At 41.2% G+C, this 18,578-nt stretch overlaps 1 protein-coding gene and 1 pseudogene across 2 annotated transcripts in view; both read right to left on the bottom strand.

Annotated features, from left to right (window-relative positions):
* Window positions 1-18,578, bottom strand: part of YME1L1 (YME1 like 1 ATPase) — a 73,036-nt gene that overhangs the window by 40,978 nt on the left and 13,480 nt on the right. For both annotated transcript variants that reach the window (XM_045587785.1, XM_036459042.2), the window contains exons 2-3: window positions 17,730-17,858; window positions 4,924-5,086 (exon numbers count right to left, since the gene is read on the bottom strand). In XM_045587785.1, the coding sequence (XP_045443741.1) occupies window positions 4,924-5,086; window positions 17,730-17,858 (292 nt within the window). The remainder of the gene's footprint in view (window positions 1-4,923; window positions 5,087-17,729; window positions 17,859-18,578) is intronic.
* Window positions 8,952-17,101, bottom strand: LOC118707228 (annotated as a pseudogene).

The following is an 18,578-nucleotide window of genomic DNA, read 5'->3' as shown; positions in this document are numbered from 1 at the left end:
ACTTTATTTCCATGAGCCTATGAAAAAGTTATGAAGAAACAACAAAAACAGTAGTTCTCATCTGTCCTTGTATCCCAGTTAGAATTTAAGAATTCTTCTAAGAACCCTTAGAGTAAAGTTGGAAAACCCTAATGCCTCTGCCTGCCTAAGCCTAGAAAATGGCTGCTAGTAAGGGTACATAAGTAAAAAAAACTAGAAAAGCATAATAAACAGTAAAAATATGACAATAATAATAATATTAATAATAATAATTTTACTCTAATGAATACTTAATATGGGCCCCAAAGACTTTATTTCAACTGGTCCTCGAAAGTGAAATAGAAACCAAAAACAAAACAACAAGAAAGCCCCACTGCATGGGAGAATATGCTTGCCAATGATATCTCAAATAAGGGTTAAATCTTCAAAATTTACAGGGAGCTCATACAATTTAACAAAAGATAAACAATCCAATCAAAAAATGGGCAAAGGACCTAAATAGATACTTTTCAAAAGAAACATACAGAAGGCCAAGAGACATATGAAAACATACTCAAAGTCACTAATCATCAGAGAGATGCAAATCAAAATGACAATGAGGTACCATCTCACACCTACCAGAATGGCTATCATAAACAAATCAACAAACAACAAGTGCTGGAAAAGGATGTGGAGAAAAAGGAATCCTCGTGCACTGCTGGTGGGAAGCAGACTGGTGCAGCCACTATGAATAACAGTATGGCTTTTCCTCAAAAATTTAAAAATGGAACTCCCATTCCACCCAGTAATCCCACTTCTGGGAACTTATCTCAAGAAGCCAGAAACACTGATCAGAAAGGATATATTCACTCCTATGTTCATAGCAGCACAATTCACCATAGTTAAGATTTTGAAAAAGCCTATGTGCAGATGAGTGGATTAAAAAACCTGTGGTACATCTACACAATGGAATACTATGCTCCTATAAAAAAGGAATTCTTACCATTTGCATCAGCATGGATGGAACTGGAGAGCATTATGCTAAGTGAAATAAGCCAGAAAGATAAATATCACATGATATCACTCATTGTAGGATATAATAAACAACATAAACTGATGAACAAAAATAGATCCAGAATAAGTAACACTGAACAGACAGTCCAACCTCAGCGAGAAGACAGGGGTGGATAAGAGTCAACCAAAGGACTTGTATGCATGCATATTAGCATAATCATTAGGCACGGATGGTATGGTGGTGGGGGCTTGTCCTGGAGGCAAGGAGTGGTAGAGGGGGTAGTCAATCAGAGGAAAAGGAGACATATTTAATACTTTAAACCAGCAGTCACCAACAGGTGGTCTATGAGATCCAAAAGGTTGTCAACCGCTGGTTGAAGGAAACCTTTGGAGCAGCGGTCACCAACCTGTGGTACCTGTGGTACATGAACCACTAGTGATCCATGAGATCCGAAAGGTTGTCGACCACTGCTTTAAACAAACAAACAAACAAACGAAAAATCCCCCCAAAATATATAAAGTGAAAGTTATTCCTCACATTCATATGAAAAAATTAACAATTTAAAGAAATTAAATAAATACTAATCAATCAGAGGCAGGATTGAATGTTATCCTAATCCTCTCCTCACTCTTTTTCTGTTGCTGTTGTTAATCCTCACCTAAGGATATTTTTTCCATTGATTTTTACAGAGTGGAAGAGAGGGAAGGAGCTGGAAGGAGACACACAGAGAAACACTGATGTGAGAGAGACACATCAATTGGTTGCCACTCACACACACCCCAACCAGGGATGCAGATCAAACCTGCAACCAGTAAACACTCTTGATAGGAATCAAATCCAAGACCCTCTCCACTGAGAAACACAAGGTAGGACTCATTTTTTTATCACTGACATCTTTTCAGATGTCCCAAATTTCTCCCAATTTTGCCTCCTCCACCCAACCTCTGCCCCACCCTAGGCCTTCACCACATTAGTATTTGTGTCCATGGGCAATGCACATCCTATCTAATAAAAGCCTAATATGCAAAATGACCATCACTCCAACACACAAGATGGCTGACACAAGATAGCCAGCACAGGAGGGCAGTTGAGAGGGATCAGGCCTGCAAGGGAGGGCAGTTGTGGGTGATCAGGCCAGCAGGGGAGGGCAGTTGGGGGCAATCAAGCCTGCAGGGGAGGGAAATTAGGGGTGACCAAGCCAGCAGAGGAGAGAAGTTGGGGATGACAAGGCCTGAAGGGAAGGACGGTTGGGGGGGACGCAGGCCTGAAGGGGAGAGCAGATGGGGGGGACCAGGCCTGCAGGGGAGGGCAGGTAGGGGCAAACAGGCTGGCAGGGGAGCAGTTAGGCACCAATCAGACTGGCAGGGGAGTGGTTAAAGAGTGATGAGGCTGGCAGGCAGAAGCAGTTAGGGGCAATCAGGAAGGCAGGCAGGCAAGCAGTTAGGAGCCAGCAGTCCTGGATTGGGAGAAGGATATCCGACTGCCTGTTTCCGAGCAGTCAGAAATCCCTTGAGAGATCCCAGGTTAGAGAGGGTTCAGGCTGGGCTGAGGGACGGACGGACACACACACACACACACACACACACACACACACACCCTGTGCACAAATTTCATGCGCTGGATCTCTAGTACGCATGTAAGTTCTTTAGTTAATCTCTTCTAGTCTCCCCAACCCTCTCCCTCTAAGACTTGTCAATCTGCTCCATGTATCCATGCCTCTGGTCCTATTTTGTTTGTCAGTTTATTCCGCTTATTGGATCATGTGCTATTTATCTTCCTCTGACTGGCTTATTTCACTTGGCATAAAAATCTCCACGTCAGAGCATGATGCTAAGCGAAATAAGTCAGTCAGGGAAAAATAAATATCACATGATCTCATTCGTTTGTGGAATATAATGAACAACATAAACTGATGAACAAAAACAGATCCAGAGACAGAGAAGCATCGATCAAACCATCAAACCTCAGAGGAAGGTAGGGGAGAGTGAGAGTAAGAGGGAGAGATCAACCAAACGACTTATATGCATCCATATAGTAAGCATAACCAATGGACACAGACATCAGGGGATGAGGACATGAGTAGGGTAGTGGGGGGCAATGGAGGGATAGGACACATATGCAATACATTAATCAATAGGGGGGGAAAATTTAAGGTGTTTTTTTTGTTTGTTTGTTAATATTTTATTGATTTTTTACAGAGAGGAAGAGAGAGGGATAGAGAGTTAGAAACATCGATGAGAGAGAATCATCGATCAGCTGCCTCTTGCACACTCCTTAATGGGGATATGCCTGCAACCAAGATACATGCTCTTGACCAGAATCGAACCTGGCACCTTTCAGTCCGCAGGCCATCGCTCTATCCACCAAACCAAACCGGTTTTGGCAGGAAAAAAAATTTTTTAAGAGCAAAATAATAGTCTGTGATTCTAAATCAATAAAAATAAAAAATAAATCTCCAGGTCCATCCATGCTGCTGTGAAGGATAAGTGTTCTTTCTTTTTTTATAGCCAAGTCGTATTTCATGGTGTAAATGCACCCCAGCACTTTTATCCACTCATCTACTGATGGGCATTTGGGCTGTTTCTAGATCTTAGTTATTATAAATAACACTGTCATAAACATAGGAATTGCAGATTCAATTTAAAGTCATGGCACATACCTAGGGTGAGGTTTTGATCTCCAGTCAGGGTGCTTGTACCGATTTAAAAAATCTGTTCTTGCCCAGCCAGTATAGCTCATTGGTTGAGTATGGACCTATAAACCAGGAGGTCACGGTTCGATTCCAAGTCGGGGCATATGTCCAGGCTCGATCCTCATAAGGGGGCATGCAGGAGGCAATCATTGATTGGTTTCTATCTCTCCCTCTCCCTTCTTCTCTCTGGAATCAATAAACATGTGTGTGTGTGTGTGTGTGTGTGTGTGTGTGTGTGTGCGCGTGTTTAAAAATCTGTTCTTCTATCAATATAGAACAAGTATTTTGACAAGCTTCTAACATTCCTTGTTTAATTAGCATCCAAAAAAATTCATAAAGCTGACATCTCTTCCAACAAAATATTCACTTATTATAAGTTCAGATTGTAATAAGACTCAAGAAAACATGTGGACATTTTATTAAAAAAAAGGACCATGACAATTTCTTCAATATATTATGAGATTAGTAGTATGTTACATGGAAAGCAATATATGTAATATATTGTATTAGATCCTGGAACAGAAAATGAATCCTAGTGGAAAAACTAGTGATTTGCAAAATTAAACTTATTTGGTAACAATCTAAATAATAGAAGACTGTAGTATAAAAGAACTCTCTACTACCTTTACAACTTTACTGTAAATCTAAAATTATTCCAATACAGCCCTGGCCAGTGTGGCTCAGTTGCTTGCACATCATCCTGTGTACCAAAAAGTCACTGATTTGATTCCTGGCTAGGGCACATGCCCAGGTTGTGGGAATTGATCCCTGATGGGGTCATGCAGGAAATAGCCAATCAATGTTTCACTCTCACATCAATGTTTCTCTTTCTCTCTCAAATCAATAAAAATATATATTTTTTAAATAATATAAAATAGCCCAGCTGGATCAAGCATTGAGTTTTGATTCCCCTTCAGGTCAGGGCACATGCCCAGGTTTAGGGTTTGATCTCCAGTGGGAAGCATGCAGAAGGCAATTGATCAATGATTCTCTCTCATCACTGATGTTTCTATCTCTCTCTATCTCTCCTTTCCTCTCAAAAATCAATGAAAATATATTAAAAAAATAATAACAAAGAAAAATAATTCCAATATTAAAAGTTGGGAAGGAAAGGAAAAAGAGAGGAAAGAAGGGAGGAAGGAAGAAAAGAATAAAACAAGTAGCAAAGAAGCTGGTACACAATGATTGATTGTTATAATCATTACTATCATTATTAATAGTACTAAAATTAGTTAAAACAAAAAATATATTAACTTACCATATTTATTTTCAAAGAAGGACTGTGCAGAGACATGAGATGTATGCCAATGGGAAGAAATGTTTTTGCCTTTACAAATTCCAGGAAGAAGACTGTCTACCAATTGATCAATCTGTCCAATTTTTAATTCAGATAATCCAAGGTCCCTTAAGTTAAGCATAGGCTGTAAAACATTAAGTCAAGGAAGTAAGCATTAATACTCTCAAGATTTTAATTTATAGAATACTCATTAGTTGAAGCAATATGGGATTTTAAAAATCTAACAAATGTACTGGTTCCCTTTTTCTTTTTAATAAATAAATTGGTGAAAATATTTTCAAAGTTCTTGTTTTAAGGTCAATCATGTGAGGTTTAACAAGTTGAAAAAAATTATATTTTCAATGGTATCATCATTAGTATTTGGAACTTTCAAGTACCCTCCAAACTCTAACACCCATGAACAAAAGCCCATCTATATATACAAAAGCCTAAGCAACCAGCTGACCAAACAACCAGTTGACCGGTCACTATGACGTGCACTGACCACCAGGAGACAGACACTCCACACAAAGGGTCAGGCTCCCTCCTGTCTGCATCAGGCCTATGGGGATCGGGTCAAAACTGGCTATCCAACATCCCCCAAGGGGTCTCAGGTTGTGAGATGGCACAGACCAGGCCAAGGAGTCCCACCAATGCACAAATCCATGCACCAGGCCTCTAGTTTAATAAATAAAGTGTATATTCTGTTACCACAGAGTATCTCACTCCTCTGGCCTTATTGTTGATATCCTTCTTTGAACTAACAGGTTCTGTAGTTACACATAACTATCTACTAATAAGGAGGAAAACGAAACAAAGTAAAAACTATGTGAAAACTATGCAATACACCTACCTAAAATAGTTCTAACATAACAAATAGATAGGAATGAGTTGTTGTTTTTTTTGCCCATGTGAGCTGAGACACTAAAGACAACAATTAAAAGCCACAGACAGTTAGAACTTCAAGTAAGAGAGCAAAAATAAACAGAATGAGTATCAACTTTTTATAATATAGGTGTAGGTTTACGTCGTTTATCACTTGTTAGCTTTGTAAGAAGTCATTCATATTCTTAGAATTCATTTTCTTGTTAATAAAATGACTATGAAATATGTCCTGCCTATTTCATGAGATAGTACAGATCAAAGGAAGAGATCATGCTGTGCTCATCTACCTATCTTATGCTATATATCCTAAGATAAAGACATCATGACATAATTTTTTTTCATTTTCAAATTTACTCTTTATGTTGTATGTAATACAAATATGTACAATGCTAAAATACTTTTTTCCAAAATACATTTTATGTGGTACAGCCCATAGCCTCTGCATTATGAGTAACCTGTGCCTTTATACTTTACAATCCATTGTTGGTTACTGTGTAAAGTTTAATAGATGAAGAAAAGATAAAACAAAGCCAAATAGGAATACACTTTTCTAAATATACACATATACAGTTTATAATGGACTGCAATAAAAACAAGTCAAATGGCATTTGATGTAGTATCTCTAAAATGCAGACTGCAAAAATAGGCAAAGGAACATAAAATATATTTTAACTTTAAAAATAATTTAGAAAAAATTCTTAACAATGAAGAATCTGATAAGGTGAATCTGAACAATATTATATAGAAAAGAATCTAGAAAAAAGGCTTAGGTGTTAAATGTTTATTTCTTCTTGCTCAGAAAATGAGGGTGTGAAATTCCTGTGTGACTTGGGCAGCCCTTGATAGCTAATGCCCATCTTGGCCCAGGCAGATTTCTTATGTCTACAAACAAAGCATGAGCTGAATATCATCCATGCCTGCTGAAAATGGCTTCTAACTGACTCCCTCTTTTACCCAGGACAAGTTTTTTTTTGTTGTTTTTTGTTTTTGTTTTGTTTTTTGGGAGGGGGCTATTTTGTTTTTGGTTTTTTGGGGGGTTTTTTGCCTTTCGTTTTTAATAAATCTTTATTGTTAAGTTTATTACAATTGTTCCTCTTTTTTCCCTCCATAACTCCTCCCTACCAGGTTCCTACCTCACCCTCTGCCCTTACCCTCCCCCCACTATCCTCATCCATAGGTGCACGATTTTTGTTCAGTCTCTTCCCACACTCCGCCTCCCCTTTTCCACAAGAATCGTCAGTCCACTCCCTTTCTATACCCAATTCTATTATATTCACCAGTTAATACTGTTCATCAGATTTTTTATTACCTTGGTTTTTAGATTCACTTGTTGATAGTTACGTATTTGTTATTCATAATTTTTATCTTTTCTTCTTCCTCTTCTTAAAGAATACCTTTCAGCATTTCATATAATTCTGGTTTGGCAGTGATGAACTCCTTTAGCTTTTTTTTCATTTGTGAAGATCTTTATCTGGCCTTCAATACTGAATGATAGCTTTGCTGGGTAGAGTAATCTTGGTTGTAGGTTTTTGCTATTCATCTTTGAATATTTCTTGCCACTCCCGTCTGGCCTGCATGGTTTCTGTTGAGAAATCAGCTGACAATCGTATGGATGCTCCCTTATAGGTAACTACCTGCTTTTCTCTTGCTGCTTTTAAAATTCTCTCTTCGTCTTTTGCTCTTGGAATTTTAATTACAATGTGTCTTGGTTTGGTCCTCTTTGGGTTCCTTTTGTTTGGAGTTCTGTGTGCTTCCTGGACTTGTAAGTCTATTTCTTTCACCAGGTGGGGGAAGTTTTCTGTCATTTTTTCTTCAAATAGGTTTTCATTATCTTGCTCTCTTTCTTCTTCTGGGACCCCCATAATTCTTATGTTGGTACACTTGAAGTTGTCCCAGAGGCTTCTTACACTATCTTCAACTTTTTGTATTCCATTTGCTTTTTGCTTTTGCGGAGGAGTGTTTTTTGCCTCTTGCTATTCCAAATCTTTGACTTGATTCTTGCTATCCTCTCATCTGCTTTTAGGTCTCTGTATAATATTTTTTATTTCAGTCAGTGAATGCTTAATTTCTAGTTGATCCCTTTTCATATCCTTAAGGGTCTCATTTAATTTATCAGCCTTTTCTAGGCAATTATTGAAAAACCTTGTAACTTTGGGGAGGGGAGGGAAATCTAGGGGAGATAAGAGATCCACCAAAGGACTTGTATGCATGAATATAAGTACAACCAATGGACACAAAACTCTGGGGAGGGAAGGGGTGGGGGGTGGGGGAGGCAATGGTAAGATATATACACAGATAATAATTTAATTTTAAAAAAAAATTTAAATAAGAAAAACTTTATAATTGTGGTTTTGAACTCTATATCCAGTCTCTTGCTTTCCTCCACTTCCTTCAATTGAGGCCTGCCTCTTTGTCTCTGCATTTTAGCTGCTTCCCTGAGTATTATAGATGGAGTGGCTTTGTGTACTAGATTTCCTAGCAGGACCCAGTAGCTCAGCCTCCCCAGTTACCTGTGGTAGATCCTCTTGGTGCAGCCCTTTGTGGGGTGTATGAGCAGTCTTGTTGTAGGTAAGCCTTGCTTATTGTTATCACTGGGGAGAGTTGATCTTCAAGCCAAATGGCTGTGATAATCAGCAGTGTCTAGCTATGGAGGGTTTCTGTACTCAGCTTGGACGGGGTGGAGTCTCAGGGTGGTATAGACAAGCTTTGGTTTCCCGTCAGCCCCGCCCTAAGAGGGCCCTGTTCTACGAGTCCTACGGCAATAGCTGCTGGCCGCACGTACCTCTGAGAGAAGGTTGCTCTCAAGTTTCACTTGCTTCCTGACAGTCCAATTTCTCCCTATCCGGAGCTGGATATCAGTGCAATAAGGAGGTTTTGTTTTTCTCCCCAACGAGAAAGCTAGCTGCGCGTTAGCTGCCCACCCTCTCCGTGCAAGCACCTTGAGTAAGCCAGCAGCATATTCCGCACTCACGGATCTCCGCACCTCCACAGCTCCTGAGGCTCAGCATCTTTTTCTCTTTTTTTCTAATTGGTAGAGCTCCCACTTATCCAGCTTTCTGATATTTCTGGACTATGTCCGCTCTGTTTTCCAGTTGTAATTTTAAAATTGTTGTGGTAGGCTACATTTAGGTGTTTACCTTATGTCACCATCTTGGTTTCTGTTTTGTTTTGTTTTGAAAACTGTTTCTACAAAGAGGGCATAAGAGGTTTAAAACACACACACACACACACACACACACACACAAAACTTTGTAAGAACATTATTTTAGAACCACCAAAAATTGAGCCGGTGATGCTATTCTCTTTCACTGTGGTTCTGTTTTGTGTTATATGTTCTGTGGTTGTTGGTTTTTTGTTATGTGTGGTGTGTGTATGGGGAGGGGGGAGGGTGTGTAACTTTTACCTCAAAGGAATTGCTGAAAAAATGCATTACTTATTTTTATCCCTAGCATTCAGCACCTTATCCAGAAATAAGGGCCCAAGATCAAGCTTCATGGACAGGCAGAAACCTGCCAGATCAGAAAGGGACTCCTCTGTTTAGTCTTTTCCTTGCCAAGCTTGCACAAGGATGGAATGGTCAAACATGTCCTTGGCAGGGGTACTGTTCTGAAAGGTAGAAGTATCTCTCTCCCTACCCTAGCTGTACTGCCATACGGACCCACTGGAGCCACACGAGACATCTCCCTGGTGGACTGTCCCATTCTCCAACAGACTGCTTTTCTCCTGAGCCTTTGCCTCCATGACAGTCTCACAGGTAAGCCTGGGCGGCTTTGTTGGCCCAAAGGTCTCCTGCTTGGAATTAAATGTCACCAGTGACAATAAGGACAACATGAGTGCTTGTGACCCACCAAGGTTAGGAGGAGAAGCATTTTTTACCATAGAGGAAGGCAATTCTTGTTTTGTTGTCCCAGAAGGACTCATTATGCCCAGGGAACTCACTCTAGTGTGCTTCCTCTGGGTTTCCATGTAAAAAGGTCATAGGTTCCTTGAACTAAGAAAATATCTCCAAAGACATCATGCTGGCTCTCTGCCAGTGTGAATGGTGTAGCAAAAGTCTCCAAGGGGATGACTGAACATGTCAGGAGACAAAATGTCCTTCAGTCCTAGCTTGTTTAGTTCAGTGGTTAGTGTGTCAGCCTGCACACTGGAGAATCACAGGTTCAATTCCCAGTCAAGGGCATATACCTGGGATGCAGGTTCAATCCCCTTCCTAGTCTATCAGTGAGTGTGGGAAGAAGCTAATTGATGTGTCTCTCACATCTTTGTTTTTCTCTATCACTCTTCCTCCTTGCCTTTTTCCACTCTCTCTCTAAAAAAAATTAATTAATGAAGAAAATATTCTTGGGAGTTAATTGGCATTTTGAGAATGTCTCTTTTGCAAAAAAGAAAAAAGGGACACTTTCTTCACAGAGGTTATATGTTTTCAACAATCCTTTCAATAGAACTGTCTCACCACTTGTGTCAGGTAACTTCAGAATTGGCTAGGAAAGGAGATAGAGGTCAAAGACCCTTTTCAAGTTTCAGCAAAGCGGGGCTTTTTGAAAAGCCAGTTATAACATCCAATCCCTTTCACAACATGGGAGAAATCAGCAGTACCCAAGGACCTCAGCTGCCACCCCAGCTGCTGCCCAGAGGCTCATATACAGTCCCTCCCTGCTAGTGCAGACCCAGCCTCACAGCCCAAGGTTGCTGACCTCCAGGCACCCCTGCCGCTGGGGACAGCCTGCTGGAGAGAAGGTACTAACAGAAATAAAATATTTACAAATATCTTTTAAACTGTTTGCAAACTATACAGTATAAAACACATTACTATAATGAAAACAAAAGACTACAGTATTCAAGAGCTTTTTAAATATATTTTTATTTATTTCAGAGAGGAAAAGAGAAAGAGAAACATCAATGATGAGAGGGAATTATTGATTGGCTGCCTCCTGCATGCCTCCTACTGGGGACTGAGCCCAAAACTTAGGCATGTGCCCTTGACCAGAATCGAACCCAGGACTCCACAGTCCACAAACTGATGCTCTATCCACTGAGCCAAACCAACTAGGGCAGGAGCTACTTTTCAAAAGTTATCTTGTAAAATGGGAAGCCCAAAAGTCTATTTATAATCATAGACTTCAAAAGGAAATCAAAGACTCTTAATGAAGCCAGAAAATTATTCCCCTTACTCAAGAGTCTCATCAGGTCCTAGGAACATAAGAGAAACATAGTACATATAAACATGGTAATTGCCAAAACCGGTTTGGCTCAGTGGATAGGGCGTCGGGCTGCGGACGGAAAGATCCCAGGTTCAATTCTGGTCAAGGGCATGTACATTGGTTGCGGGCACATCCCCGGTGGAGGGTGTGCAGGAGGCGGCTGATCAATGTTTCTCTCTCATCGATGTTTCTAGCTCTCTATCCCTCTCCCTTCCTCTCTGTAAAAACTCAATAAAAATATATTATTAAAAAAAAAGCATGGTAATTTTCATGTACCTTGATAACTGCTACTAAAGAGATGACTTTTAAAAGTGGTGAGAGATCACAGAACACAGAGCAACCAATTTCCTAACTAAGAAGAGGCTTCACCGAGATAAAACCTAATTTGAAAAATGATGGGGAAGGAAGACTTGGAGAAGTAGGCAAACAAACAGTCAGTCAACAAAGAGCTTGGGATGTCTGAATGTAGTAAAAAGTTTAGTGATGAAAGGGACTAAAAACAGAAAGATGGACTATGGCCAAATTGTGAAAAGTTTTGTTTAAATTTAATTCTGTAGTTAATATGATTAGTTTTGTTTTAAAAGAAGAAAACAGAAGATTAAAAGGATAAAATTGATGAGAGAAGGCTGATGGAATAAGAGAAAAAATTATATGAGCCTAATTTAAGCCCTTAAAAGAATGGAAAAACAAAACATAGACAACAGATATTTAAAGAATCCAGTAAAGAGTATAAGGATTGAGAGGATTTCTAGATGGATGTGTTGGTTGTTGATTTCTTGTTCTTAGCTCCTTTTCATCCTTTTTGTTGGCTCCAGGAACATGGATCTAGACCCTTGAAATACTTTTGCTTTGCTAGCTGACAAAGTGCTAAATTTTGTCAGTAGAGGGCATTAGAAAGACATTGTAGGAAAAAAGTTTTTAGGATTCTGGTATGCTCAAGGCTAGAATCAGCACCACCAAATGGTTTCTCCAGCATCTGGCTCGTCCCTTAAGCAACTTCTGCAATACCTGCACCTGCAGTGCAGTACCCAGCAGTGTCTCCAGTAAAAGATAGCATATGAACAGCTTTCCCTGGAACCCTGAAGGGCAGATTTCTATTAAATTCAGCCTATTAAATTCTATTAAAATCACACCACAGTGATTTCTCTGCCATTCAGTGAGCCAAGGCCATGTCCTCTCCAACAAGGTCATGGGCCATGAATCATCCCTCTTCCTAGGGGTGAAGAAATCTTCCTAGGAATTTCGACCTGAATCCTAGGAGCATTAGCAGTTTCTCAAATGTATTAACCCATATATTTTAGAGTTTTCTCTATTTGTTACTAGCCAATCCCTAGTTATTCCAATCCCCTATAAAAATAGGATTTTTAAAACATTAAACTAAAAATTATATTTTTCATATTATACTCTCGCTGTTCAAATGACTGTGGTTTCTCACTCCTGGTTGGACTCAGACAGATAAAGAGGGGCTAAAACCACTGTAGGTACAAATACAGTGAAATTTGCGGGAGTGGATCTGTTTTAAACATCTTAATTTTGAAGTCCATTAAGGCTACCCACAGAGATAATTTAGTAAGCACTACTTAAATTACTTTAAAATTTTAGAGACTTTAGGGTTGGAGATACATTGGGAGCTATCAACTTTTGGATATAGGTATGTAGATGTTAAGTGAAGATATGAAAATGGATTACATACATAACCTGGGAGACTGTGCATAATTAGATTAATAATAAATGCATTATACAGCCAATATTTAAGGGGTTGGCATTTAAAAGAAAAAAAAAAAAAAAAAGCCATGCTGAAACTGGTTTGGCTCAGTGGATAGAGCGTCGGCTTTCGGACTGAAGGGTTCCAGGTTCGATTCCGGTCAAGGGCATGCACCTTGGTTGCGGGCACATCCCCAGTGGAGGATCTGCAAAAGGCAGCTGATCGATGTTTCTCTCTCATCGATGTTTCTAACTCTCTATTCCTCTCCCTTCCTCTCTGTAAAAAAATCAATAAAATATATTTATTTTTTTAAAAGCCAGTAAAACAAAAATAACAATTATCAATGTAATATTATTAGATTCAAGAGAGTATTTTAGAAGTAATATATGTTCAGCAAGGTGAGATGCTAAGAAAAGTTGAAAAAGATGTAGATTTTTAAAGAGGCCTGTATTTTACAATATGGAAATCAATACCTTTAGCAAAAATATATCTATAAAATGTTGAAAATAGTAACCAAACTATGAATGGAGTGAGAATAAAAGCTTAAAAAGTACAGTACTCCTCATCACAGTTTTGCTTTCCATGATTTCAGTTACCTGCAATCAACCACAATCTGAAATATCAGTGAAAATGCCAGAAATAAACCATTGGTAAGTTCCAAATTGTACACCAGCCTGGCCACGACAGTTCAGTGGTTGAGTGTAGACCTATGAACCAGGCAGTCATGGTTCAATTCCCAGTCGGGGTACGTACCCTGGCTGCAGGCTCAATCCCCAGGAGAGAGGTGTGCAGGAGGCAGCCAATCAATAACTCTCTCTCATTATTGATGTTTTTCTATCTCTCCTTCTCACTTCAAGCTTCTCACTTCAAAATTGTGCACCATTTCTGAGTAGCATGATGAAATCTGTCAGGCGTGGGACCATGAATCATCTTTCGGTGTCTCCATGCTGGATATGATTCCTGCCAGTTAGACACTTAGTAGCTCTCTTGGTTATCCTATGGATTATCACATGCTCAGTCACCCTTATTTTACTTAATGTATAATGGCCCCAAAATTATTTGTGCTGAGAATTCAGAGATGTCAAAAAGAAAACCTTAGAGATACCAAGATGGCAGCATAGGGTAGACAACTGAATGCAGCCTCCCACAATAATTTTGAATTTAGAACTGGAAAACGGGAAATAGCACCCTGAAGCGCCGGACAGCTGGCTAAGAGGAGGCTTTACCATCCGGGAAGGAAAGAGAAGGCACGCTGAGCCTCAGGAACTGTGTAGGTGAGGTGAACTGCGTGCACGAAAAGGCAGCCGCCAGACTTCGCTGCTGGCTTGCTTGCAGAGCCCAGAGAGGGCGGGCGAGTTCACTACTGGCTTACTCCCTGAGCACGGAGAGGGCAGACAGCTAATGCGCAGCTGGCTTTCTTGTTCGGGAGGAAAACAGAACCACCCTATTGCTCTGATAGACGGCCCCAGACAGGGAGAGGCCAGACTGTCAGGCAGTGGGCAGAGATCTCTCAGAGGTGTATGAAGCCAGCGGCCATTACTGCGGGACTCAGAAATCAGACCCTCATAGGGAGGGGCTTGTCTGCTAATTAGCCTATTCAGGAAGAGGCTGCATCAAGACCCATTCAGGAGGAGCTTCGCATGCAGTTAGGCAGGAGGGGACTGCACACTGCCTCCAGCCCCAGCATTAGTGGGGAGGCTGGGGCTGTAGGCGAGCCAGAGTGTAGACACACAGCACACAGAAAAGCTGGGGCTCGGTGAAGGCCAGAGTGGAGACACAATACACAGGAGTATCTGCTCCCACCCCAGCAGACACAATGCAGCAGCCAGGGGCTTGTTCTGAGCAGCCACCACGTGGCTCGGAGCACACCCCCACCCCAGTGGACACAATGCAGCAGCTGGCGCTACACAAATCAGGCATGGTCCCCGGCCCCCCTCGGGGTGCCTCCTCACATCGTGAGAGGCAGGGCATCCCTCCTCATGTGATTTCATTCTCATGCTGGGGCACTCTACTCTCTATATATAAAAAGCTAAGCGACTGGCCAACTTGGCTGGTAAATATGAAGCACACTGACCGCCAGGGGGCAGATGCTCAACAGAGGAGAATCCCAGCGATAGCAACTCTCACACTCTGGGACCCCTTGGGATATGTTGGAGAGTCAGTTTCAGCCCAATCCCCACAGGCATGGCCAAAGGACCCCACCTGCCAGAGGGGCCCCGCTCACTCCCCAGAAGCACTTATAGCCTCAGCACTGACCCAGTGTTGTCAGCCAGGGAGGGACCACGGGAAGTTGGCTCCAGGGCATGTCCAGCCCATCTCACCAGTCCCGCCCACCAACCACCTTCTAATTAATTTCTTTTCAATGTGCACAAATCTGTGCACTGGGCCACTAGTAAAATATAAAAATACTAGAGGCCCAGTGCACAGATTCATGCAACGTGGGGTCCCTCAGCCTGGCCTGCACCCTCTCTCAATCTGGGACCCCTTGGAGGATATAGAATAGCCAGTTTCTGCCTGATCCAGACAGTAGGGAACCCAATCCTGTGCACTGAGCGTCTGTCACATCATAGCGACCAGTTGACCAGTCGTTCGGTAGTTAGTTTTTTATATGTAGACTAGAGGTCTGGTGCACTCGGCCCAGCCCGGACATCCCTCTCACAATCCGGGACTGCTGACTCCTTTACTGCTCGCCTGCCTGACTGCTCCTAACTGCCACCCCCCCCACCAGCCTGATCACCCCTAACCAACTCTGTCTGCCGGCCTGGTCACCTTCAACTACCCCCACCAACCTGGTCACTCCAACAGCCCCCCCTCTTCCAGCCTGGTGGCCCCTAATTGCCCCCCTTGCCGGCTTGGTCACCCCAAGCAGCCTATTGTTCAGTCATTTGGTTTTCCCTCACTCACCCCCTTGCCAACCTGGTAGCCCCCAACTGCCCCCTCCTAACCTGGTCACCCCTTATTGCCTCCCCTGCAGACTTGGTTGCCCCAACTACCCCTCTGCCAGCCTGGTCGCCCCTGTTGGCTTGGTCGCCCCCCACCACTGCCCTCCTGCCTGCCTGGTTGCCCCCCACTCCACTGGCCTGGTCGTCACATGTAGCCTGCTGTTCGGTCATCTGTCCAATTGTTTCAGTCATGATAGATCCTAGCTTTTTACATATTAGGACTAGAGGCACAGTGCATAAAATTTGTGCACGGGGTAGGGGAGGGTTCCTCAGCCCAGCCTGCACCCTCTCCAATCTCGGACACCTCGAGGGATGTTCAACTGGAAGTCAGACATCCCTCTCACAATCCAGGACTATTGGCTCCCAACTACTCGCCTGCCTGCCTTCCTGATTGCCCCTAAACACTTCTGCCTGCCAGCCTGATTTATGTCTAACTGCTCCCCTGCCAGCCTGTTTGCCCCCAACTACCCTCCTCTGCTGGCCTGACCACCCCTAACTGCCCTCTCCTGCAGGGTTGATTGCCTCCAACTGCCCTCTTTTGCAGACCTGGTCCCTCTCAACTGCCCTCTCCTACTGGCCATCTTGTTGTGGCCATCTTGTATCCACATGGGGGCAGCCAGCTTGGGTGTTAGAGTGATGGTCAATCCGCATATTACTCTTTTATTAGATAGGGTAACGGGTAACAGGAAAAAAAAGAGGCATGAAATATAAACACAAATGTTGGCATTATATCTGAGGAATAATAGGTTCACAGGTGAATTTCATTTCTCCCATATACATATTTTCCAAAATTTCTAAAATGAATATAGTTTTACTGTATGAAGCATATTTAAAACACATAGCATTTTCCTTAGGAAAACTCTCTTTGCCTATAATTTGGGAGATGGGTGTCAGATATAGAAAAACAATGGAATGCCTACAAAAAGAGGCAATAGGAAATGAGCAAATGGTATAAAAGGAAAGCATAAAGATGATGCAAAGTTTCAACTACCATATTTTTCGGACCATAAGACGCTCCGGACCATAAGACGCACCAGTTTTTAGAGAAGGGAAATGAAGAAAAAAAGATTCTGAAACAAATAGTGTCCTAAAATATTTTATGTGCATTAAAACCCAACATCACAGTCATAAACACATGTAATCAACCCTGTAAAGTAAACAGCAGCATTTAGAACCATTTTAGAGCCGGGCAAGCACACAGAGACCACACAGAGCCGGACAAGTAAAAAAACTTTTTTTTTTAAAGTATATGTGTAGGCTGTATTTGGACCATAAGACGCAGGGACTTTTTCCCCCCACTTCTGGGGGGAAAAAAGTGCGTCTTATGGTCCGAAAAATACGGTAATTAAAATTTTATCTTAGGTCAGACCTAACAACTACACCTCCAAAAGTGAACTTTCTTCAACTCTTCGACTATCCTTTGCCATAGTCCCTGATATCAGAACTAAATACATAAGCTATTTATTGGTTAAAAAGGCTTTTAAAATTTTTCTTAAAGATTATAATGTTTTCTATTTAAAAATATATTCAGAACTATAATAAGTACCTCTCTTATTAATGAGCTTTTAGAAGAGTTCCCAGGGTAGGAATTCCCTATATCCTAGGCAACACTAATTTTATAATTCTCTAAAATACTTAAAGTACAGTTTCATAGCTTATACATTTCACTTGCAAGTACCTACATTTTAGTTGTTCAATTACACTATTCTATCCTCGATGAGACTTGGCAGGCAAATATGGTCAGTTAATTATGGGTTCACTGCTACTACTGGAGCAACATAAAAGAAAATCTGCATGGTATCACACAAGTAGTAACCTAGAAGTGAATACCAAGTTTACTTCCATATAAAATTTTTATAAAGAATGAAATAAATTAACTTTTCTAACTGTACAATAAAGTCAGGATTAGACATCTTTAATCACAAAGGAGATTAAAGATTAAGCTGATGACAGAAATCACATTACAAATGTCTAAACATAGAAAAATGCTTCAAACATGTTTACCATGTACTAAATCAAAATGCTTTCTCACACAACCGGGATAAAAACCATTACCTCATTGCTGGGAGCCTCATGTTCAGGACTCACATCTCGATGCTGGTTTTGAGAAACTGATGCACTGACAGATGATGTGCTTTTTGGAGAATGGAAGGCATTGATGAGATGACTCAAAGGAACTGTAACCTAGAAAATGATGAAAGTTGGTATTTAGTGTGTACCACCACAAAATGAAATATTTCAAAACATATATCCAAAATTTGATACTTCTCAACTTCTCCCTACACCATCCTGTTCTAAGTCACCATCACCTATATATAGATTTTTATAATAACTTCCTAACTGCTCTCCCTGTATATGCTCTAGTAAAACTAAAGTCAGATCCATCACCCTGCTCAAAACCCTCCAGTGGCTTCTCTTATACTCTGATACACAAAGCCCTCCTTGGGTCTTTATTACCTCTCTGAATTTATTCACTAATATGCTCACCCCCTTCATTCTCTCGGCTCCAGCCCCACTGGGCACCTTGCTGTTCCTGAAACACACCTGGCAGGTTCTCACTTCAAGGTCTGCACATTATTTATTCCCTCTTGTGCAGTTAGTAGCATAGCTTGCCTTTATACACTCTTGAGTTCCTAACTCAAAAGATCATCTATGGATTCTGAATATACCACCCTCTCTGCATTGAATTTCACTGTTCAAGTTTTCAGAGCTCAAACTGCAGGCCAGACCAGAGGCTAGGATGTTATAGTTTAGAGTCCCACTTTCTAATCACTAGGTCTTACTGATGACCAGTCCAGCCCTTATGCTATCTTGTATATAAGCTATTTATTGGTTAAAGAGGCTTCAGAAAATCTGGTCACTTTATCAACAGACATCACCTTATTTACTTTATTAGGATATATC

This window comes from Pipistrellus kuhlii, unplaced genomic scaffold (assembly GCF_014108245.1).
Source record: "Pipistrellus kuhlii isolate mPipKuh1 unplaced genomic scaffold, mPipKuh1.p scaffold_m20_p_1, whole genome shotgun sequence".
Taxonomy (NCBI): domain Eukaryota; kingdom Metazoa; phylum Chordata; class Mammalia; order Chiroptera; family Vespertilionidae; genus Pipistrellus; species Pipistrellus kuhlii.
Note: the sequence above shows the minus strand (reverse complement) of the source record. Positions and strands in the feature narration are given on the sequence as shown.